At 34.1% G+C, this 9070-nt stretch overlaps 1 protein-coding gene across 1 annotated transcript; it reads left to right on the forward strand.

The window, feature by feature from the left end:
• The first annotated feature begins 4107 nt into the window (after window positions 1–4107).
• Window positions 4108–8809, forward strand: LOC143566040 (uncharacterized). The gene is made up of 4 exons (XM_077052829.1): window positions 4108–4139; window positions 4225–4341; window positions 7954–8257; window positions 8321–8809. Exons 1-4 carry the CDS (start codon window positions 4108–4110, stop codon window positions 8807–8809), a joined length of 942 nt encoding a protein of 313 aa, XP_076908944.1.
• Window positions 8810–9070: the final 261 nt, after the last annotated feature.

Below are 9070 nucleotides of genomic sequence, written 5' to 3' on the forward strand. Positions count from 1 at the left end.
TCGCAAATCTGGTAGAGTTAGCACCCCACCTGAGAGATATGGATTTTTCATGGATGGATGCTACGTGGTAGATTCGCATGAACCCACCACATACCGAGATGCAATGTCGCAATCTGATTGTGACAAATGGCTAGAAGCCATGAATGTTGAGATGCAATCCATGCATGACAATCAAGTATGGGACTTGGTTGCTCCACCTCTAAATTCCAAACTCGTCGGAAGTAAGTGGGTTTTCAAGAAGAAAACTGATATGCATGGAAACTTGGATACTTATAAAGCTAGACTTGTAGCAAAGGGTTTCACTCAAACTCAAGGGGTTGATTATGATGAAACTTTCTCGCCCGTGGCAATGCTAAAGTCTATTAGGATATTGTTTGCCATAGCCGCATATTATGACTATGAGATATGGCAAATGGATGTCAAAACTGCTTTTCTAAATGGGCATCTTAATGAAGATGTTTATATGGTTCAGCCTGAAGGTTTTGTTGATCCACAACATCCTAACAAAGTATGCAAGTTGAAGAAATCAATCTATGGATTGAAACAAGCATCTAGAAGTTGGAATCACCGTTTTGATGATGAAGTTAAGAAATTTGGATTCATCCAAAACGCTGATGAAGCATGTGTGTATAAGGAAGCTAGTGGGAGCATCATAACCTTTCTGGTATTATATGTCGATGACATATTACTGTTTGGAAATGACATTCCAACCTTGGAAGGTGTAAAAGCCTGGCTTGGAAGCTGTTTTTCCATTAAGGATCTTGGTGAAGCCACCTATATTCTAGGAATAAGGATCTATAGGGATAGATCAAGGCGGTTGATAGGTTTGAATCAAAGTGCATACATAGACAAGATCTTGAAAAGGTTCAAGATGGAAAACTCTAAGAAAGGTTTGGTACCTATTCAAAGAGGAACGATGTTGAGTGCTTCTCAATGTCCAAGCTCAAAGGATGAGCAAGACAAAATGAGTGGTATCCCATATGCATCTGCTATAGGATCCATCATGTATGCCATGATTTGCACTAGACCGGATGTGTCATGCGCCTTGAGCATGACAAGTCGATACCAACAAAATCCGGGAACTAGCCATTGGATGGCTGTTAAGAGCATATTGAAATACCTTAGAAGGACTAAGGATATGTTTCTAATATATGGCTCTGGTGAGGAGGAACTCGTTGTAAAGGGTTACACTGATGCGAGTTTCCAAACTAATCGAGATGATTCTCGATCACATTCGGGATATGTTTTCGTTCTCAATGGTGGTGCTGTCTCATGGAAGAGTGCAAAACAAGATGTGGTAGCCTTATCCACCACTGAATCAGAATACATCGCCGCCTCATTGGCAGCTCAAGAAGCTGCATGGATTAGAAAGTTCATTACCGATCTAGGGGTAGTCCGTACCATTCAGGACCCTCTAGAAATCTTTTGTGACAACGAGGGTGCGATTGCTCAAATCAAGGAACCCCGCGCACATCAAAAGACTAGGCACATTGAGCGGAGATTCAACTACATAAGGGATGAAGTTGAAAATGGAAAGATATGTATTCGCAAAGTTCACATTGATCAAAACATTGCGGACCCACTCACGAAACTCCTTGAAAGGCCGAAGCATGAGGGTCATACTTGCGCCTTAGGATTTCGATATTCTAGTGATTGGATTTGATCAAAATTTGTATTTGGATATTGGAACAATTTTATTTTAACTCAATCATATGGTTTTGGTTATGGTCATGTTCTTGAGTTATGTTCCATTTTAGTATGTTTAAATCCGTGAATAATTTGAATTATTCTAAACGTCCGTAGTTGTTCATATTTGTGGGAACAAATGTGAAAGTAAGACTATTATGAACATTGGATTTGTAGATATTCATGAGGTATGAATATAGCAAAGGGTTACTGCCAAGGTTCATAGATATTTATGGGATAAATATTGGACTGACCCGCTCTCAATTTTACTGCATGGAATCCTTGGGATTTGTGATCATAAGTAAATTTGAGTAAAGGCGAACTTCATAGTATCCTCCGACCTGAGATACATATTGGGTCTTGATATTCATCCACTATTATGCTTTGACTTAGTTCTTCGCTGCTCTGAAATGTGTCAGTACATAAGGCTAAGCTCAAGCATAGTACAAGGTGATAGTGAGAGACGTATGTAGTCAATATGGGATTTGTCCCTCTTATTCGTTGAGAGTTAAATGTCTAAGGCATGACAAGTTAAATCAATAGAGAATGATCACTCTGTGTCTCTGGATTTAACATAACATTTGTGGCAAAAGGATAAATGATGGTTTCACCTAAATCATTTTCAAGTATGGGACTTGAAAGGGATGATGTTATTGAATGGCACTTCGTCATGCGTATTAGGGGTAGTAAACCGTAGTTAGGCGGTATTTGCTACTTGCATCAATCTTCTATGTATCTTGTGCAAGTGGGAGATTGTTGGAATTGATCTGCCCAAGACACATATTAGAGTTGATGTGGCTAGTACGTATTGATCCAAGTCGGGTCATATCCAATAACAAGCTAGACAAACACCGAGAATATTTGTTTATGTATGATATGATCATAAGTAAATGAATATTGACACTTGAGTTATTTGGAAAATGGTTTCTAAATAAAAATGTACTTGTGTAATAAACAAATCATATGAATGATTTATGTTTTATGAGAGAACATTACATGTTGTTAATTAAGTTGGTTAAATAACAATATGTGAATAATGGTTACTAAGCATGTCACCCAACATGTAATAAGTTTTGTTATATCTTATAAATATATATATGGATATATATTTATGTTATAAAACAAAATTAATAATATTAATAATGTAAAGGAATCTCCTACACTTGATATTATTTTATTATTAAAGTTGAGGTAGTGGAGACATGCAATGGATATCATTGGTGGAGAGAAAGATGCTTTTGAATAAAACCAAGTCTTTCTCTTTCATAATTAATTATACACAAGTAACAAAGGTTTCTCTCTTCTCTTTTCCTCTTGGATTTTCGGCCAAGGAAGAAAGGCAAGGAAGAAAGGGTTATCAAGTGTTCAAATCCTAGCTAGAAGTGGTGTCTTGTTGGAGCTTGGGGTATACTAGCTTGAGGAGCTTCCATATTCAAGTTCTTTCCTTTCAATCATCATCATTTTCACACTTCTTTGGTTACTTGAAAGGTAGTTTAACATGCATGAACTTATAGTGACATGCATGTTTTTGATAGTGTGTAATTCGTATTTGGATCCGGGTTTGGGTTTTGCATGTATTGAATTGGTTCTATACACTAAAACTAACAAGATTTAAAACTTATATCCGCTGCGTTTTTGGTAAAATAAGGATTTTATCACTTTGATAATCTTGTTAAAACCCAACAACCATTTTGACCCAATCAATTATATACATGAGTCAACAGATTGTGAGGTTAAACGCGTTGATGGGTTGTCATCTAGGTTTAAACGAATTACAATAAATAGGTTAAACGAGTCATAATGGGTTCGTGGGTAAACCATATAAAATATAACTTTTTTATTATTATTTTTAATGTAATTATAAATGGGTAGATGGTTTAGTTACTTGGTTTAAATATGTCAATATGAACATGTTTGTCTATTAAACATATTATACATGAACACAACAACCCAAAACAAAACACTATTATTTTTTTAATGTTAGGTTCGGGTCATGCAAAGAATCAACACTCTAAGTTATTACGTCATGTGACTGAAAGTTTCAATAATTTAAAACGTGCTCGTACTTTCTCCTATTAATTCGTGCAGCTTTAGCGAGGACATTGCTCGAAAATTTTCCACAACGTGATTATGAAGGGACGTTGATGGCAATAACTATAACCTTCCCAACTGATCTTGGCTTCATAGAGTCATTAATCTATCCATGTATTTCTCTTAACTTGTTTACACAAATAATTCAATACACCATGTAGATACATTAACTTAGACACATTTATTCTACTATGTTTTTCTTGCAGCTTTTAAAAATGTCCCCAAGAAAGGAGTCTTAACAGGTTCTTGACTATTATACCACAATATCTCCGTTAAATGTGTCGATGGCATCGGATGGGTAATGTTTAGCTGTAATGACATGTGTAACAGATGGTTAAGGAAATTTTCCATGATATTACTTGGTGAGCGTCCAAATATATATATATATACACACACTTGACACTAGTTCTATTTGTATCTAAAAAGCTTTGCTTATTTCTTGTGTAGTCTCAATAGCCACACTTTATCTTATAATATATCAGTTGATTTGCATCCTCTTTCTACTACTTCATTTAACCTTCTCTATGGTGTATTTCCTTTTATGGAAGGTTTTAGTAATTACAGGTAAGTGACTTGAGATAATGAATTAATGTCCACTAACTATTCAATCATCATTTTGTACCTTCATTTTTTAATGTGTAGTGCGTCCAATCAAGAGTATAGAGAAGAAGAAAATTGATTATGAAGAAGCAAATAAGATTTTGAGCTTCATATGTAATCAGATGGGCACATCAAACAACGATTACAGAGAACCAATTCTTGTCACTACAACAAAAAGGGCTATTTAGTACGCACAAAGTGTCCTAAAATGCTATTTTATAGGACCTTTCATTTAATAGGACCAACGAGAAAAGCGTTTCATGTAAAGGGGTCGTAATAAGTCTTGGAACTCAAAAAGCGTCCTGATATCCCAAATAAGATTATGAAACCAATTTTATGATCGCATAATATATCCGTTAACAATCCAAAAAATGTCCCAATAAAAACATATTAGGACACTTTAACAATGTTCTAACACATGCTTACCTAATTGTAAACTTTTGATACACATACAAGCGTCCTTAAAAATTAATTCATAGGACCCTTATGATGGAACATTATACTACCAAGAAAAGAGTCCTAACATCCCAGACAAGATATTATGAAACTAAATTTTATGGTCGCGTAATATGTTTATGAACAACTTAAATAGCGTCCTAAAAACATATTATGATACTTTTACAGTGTTCTAACGTTTAATAGGACAAAAATTCGAAGTCCTAACAAATCATATTATACAACACTCTTTTAAACATCCGCACACACAATTTTACGATAAGGTTATGGACATCCAAATAATGATTTTTATTAAACAATAAAAAGACTATCAACATATATAATCCTGATAGTTATTATGTATAACATCAACAATTGAAAGAAATAAAAATTCATTATATTAAATAAGCAAGCTAATTCATAGCTTAAAAAAACTAAACATAAATAAGTTATAACATCATCCAACATAAACTCTTGTAACATTCAAGAAAGAGATTAAAAACAATAAAATATACAAGCATCATAAAAATCCCGAGTCATCTTGCGTCCTCAATCCTCACGGACTACCTACAAATAAACCATCCATGTATAATATATATATATATATGTTGATTTTTAGTATTTTTTTTATAGTTTTCGGATATATATATATATATATATATATATATATATATCCAAAAACTATATATATCCGAAAACTATAAAAAAATACTAAACAACGACATTTATAACTAGTAGTACGTACCTTTAAATCAAACAACAATAAACGCACCTCGTGAAGTTGGAGCGACTCGTACAAAGTGCATCTAAAATGCAAATTAAAACAAAAGAACAGTTTGTCATTTTACTAATATTGAACCTGATGAGAGATCAAAAGAATAGTTTGTCATTTTACTAAATAGATAACAAACCTGGTTAAAATTCTTAAAGTTCATTTGTGAACCTTGTCAAAAGTTAGCCAATAGCAAAAAAGTGTGTTTTGCAAAGAAAAATTACTAGTCACATTAATACATTATGTTTCAAAGCCATTAAAACAATAAACATTCAAATCTTTATAGCACACACAGAGCCATAACTTCGCACAAAATAGGTGAGCCCAAAATAAAACAATTAAACAAAACACAGCTTGTTAACATATCCTCAATTTGTTAGCTAAACCACAAGATCATCAAAATTGACCAACCCAAATATAGATAGCATTAAAAAAACATACATTAAACCTAAACAAAGAGCTTCAAATAGGGGTGTTCAAAATCGGATATCCATAGCCTCGGATATCCTAAACTTCGAATGGTGGATTTCACTGTCAAAATTCATATCCAATAGTTTGGATATCCGAAATTTGGATATTTAAATTTCTGATATCCCTGGCCATTTAGATATTGAAACGGATATTCAAAATGTAAAAGGAAATAAAAAACATGAAAACTAATCTTTACTCATTTAAGCTCAAATTTAGCCTAATCTGGTGTAATTAATCAAAGAAAGCTAATGAACAACTAACAGATCCAATACTAGATTAAACATACCACCAATTAATGAAATAATAGTTAAAATACAAGAAAAAAGAACTATAATCAGATAAAAATTGCAAACTGTGAAACCCTAGTTTATGAAGATGAATAAGCTATATCTTTCAAAACATACCAATTGGCGACACATCGAGGAGCGGAAGCAGTGGTTGTGGCCGGTGGTTGTGCTTGCTGGCCAGAAGGGAACGAGAGAAGAGAGACGCAGGCATCTGGATAGAGATTAGGAATTAGGGGAAAAAGAAGAAGAAGATGAAAATTAATAAGAGGAGAGGAGACGATTGCATCAAGTGACATCAGCGAAGACCAGAGCTATACGTGATGAAGTTTGCGTCGGTAACACAGATAGAGATATGGGATGAAAATTAGGGTTAATGAAGGGACATGAGATACATTTAAATATATTAAGAAAATATAGCCAGTTCTGTTTAAAGATGGCACGTTTGTTGTGTATGTGCCAAAAATAATCATTTCCACTCACTATTTTTATTTTTTTTATTATGACACTTAAATAATGACATACAAAAATGTGTGTCATAATTCTTTTAAATTTTGAAAAGGATGACACTTTTTCTATGACAAACGTTTTTGCATGTCATAAAATAGTGTGTGTTATAATATGTATGTCATTAAGGCATATTTTCTAGTAGTGATATTTCGCTACGGATTTCAATTGCGACGAAATATATGTAGCTAAAGCGTAGCAAATTGTATTCATAGCTAAATCATAGCTAATTCGTAGCAAAATTTGCTATCAATTATGTCCGTAGCAAAAAGTCTATAGCAAATACCTATTTTTGTAGTAGTGTATCCTATTATGGTGTATTACAAAAACACCAAAATGGTTAAACATCATGTAAAGGTTAAAATTATAAGACCCAAGTGTCAAGTGTCATATTAAGTTATGTTATATTAAAACTCTAGCGAATAAGCGTCCTATAAAACATATGTTTTATGACTACAATATCAAGTGTCCTATTACGGTGTATTATAATAACACCACAATGATTAAGCATCCAATAAAGGTTAAAGTTATAAGACTGAAGTGTCAAGTGTCCTGTTAAGTTATGTTATAATAAAACTCTAGCGAATAAGCGTCCTATAAAACAAATGTTTTATGACTCGAATATCAAATATCCTATTACGGTGTATTATAATATCACCACAATAATTAAGCGTCTTATAAATGTTAAAGTTATAAGACCATAGTGTAAAATGTCCTATTAAGTTATGTTCTTATATGACTTCGACTAGAAAGGGTCCTATAACACCGAACATTTATGACTTAACTACAAAGTGTCTTATTAACTTATGCTATAATAAGACCTCCAGTGATCAAGTGTCCTATTACATTACCACATAATGGGACACTAACAAATACATGTCTTATATATTACTTTATTAAGATTACATTTTAAGTGTCTTATTAAGTTATATGATAATACGACCCCAAAAAATCATCCATCCTATTAAATAACTTTTTAGGACACCGGTTCCGTAGCGTATATTGTAAAAGGACCCCAAATGTTCATTTGTCCTATTAAATAGATTTTAGGACCCTATTTTACAAGCGTGCCACACAAAAGGTCCTAAAAAGCCCTTTTTGTTGTAGTGTTGAGGCAGTGCGTCAAGGTACCTATGAGGTTGTTGATGAAATTATTTTTAAGTCACCTGATGCAATCAACTATAAGGATGAAGAAGGGCATAACATTATTCAGCTAGCGGTAATAAACCGTTCCGAAAAGGTGTACAACCTTATCCATCATGTAATTGAGCGAATAGAATCTTACAGAACAAAAGAGGATTCTTTTAAAAACAATCTTGTTCACTTAGCTGGAAGATTGGCACCTTCATTTGTACTCGGTCGTACTACAGGTGCAACACTTCAACTACAACGTGAGCTTCTATGGCGTGAGGTATGTCACAACTCAGATATCAGTCATTATCTTGCAGAACTCAAACTCGGTTAAATTTTACAGGAAGTCGAGAAGCTCATGGTTCCTCTAGAACTTATAAGAAAAAATAAGGGTGGGGAAACACCAGCAGATGTGTTTACCAAGGAACACCAAGACTTGATGAAGCAAGGAGAAGCTTGGATGAAGACAACAGCCGAATCTTGTAGCATCACCGCTGCATTAATCGTCACAGTCGTATTTGCAGCAGCAATCACTGCACCAGGTGGAAGCGATCAACAGTCCGGCATCCCTGTGTTCAAAAAAGAAAGTGCATTCACTATCTTTGCATTATTCAATGCATTCTCACTATTCACAGCAGCTACATCATTATTACTTTTCTTATCAATACTCACTACAGGTTTTTCCGAAAGAGATTTTCTGATCAGTTTTCCAAGAAGGTTGATTTTAGGTCTTCTCACATTATTCCTCTCTACAACTGCCATGATTGAAGCCTTTGGTGCAATATTCTACCTTGTCTTTTGTGATCATTTTCAGTCGCTTCTGACCACTTGATGTTTTTTTATTCCAAAAACTTAAACCGAGACCAAAACCAAGGAGTGGTTGTAATAGGAACGGAGGCCCAGTTGAATCACGTATGTTAGGTCTGGTTTGCGTCTTTTAAGGAGTGGTCTTGTTTTGTCTCATGGGTTTTTATGTGAGTTTGTTAATCCGGGTTATGTTTAATGTCTAGCAGGTTAACTGGCCTGATGAAAGTTGCCCAATATTCACCTCAGTGTTTTTGCATTGCAGCCTCATAATTAATGTATTAGATCA

The sequence above is a fragment of the Bidens hawaiensis genome, unplaced genomic scaffold (genome assembly GCF_021521415.1).
Source record: "Bidens hawaiensis isolate Kalapana, Puna unplaced genomic scaffold, B.hawaiensis_p1.1 tig00022677_1, whole genome shotgun sequence".
NCBI lineage: Eukaryota > Viridiplantae > Streptophyta > Magnoliopsida > Asterales > Asteraceae > Bidens > Bidens hawaiensis.

Coding starts and splice junctions, on each gene's coding strand:
- LOC143566040 (XM_077052829.1), top strand. CDS start 4,108: ATGGTTAAGGAAATTTTCCATGATATTACTTG. Junction 4,140..4,224: donor ATTTTCCATGATATTACTTG/GTGAGCGTCCAA, acceptor TTTCTTGTGTAG/TCTCAATAGCCACACTTTAT. Junction 8,258..8,320: donor GTGAGCTTCTATGGCGTGAG/GTATGTCACAAC, acceptor TAAATTTTACAG/GAAGTCGAGAAGCTCATGGT.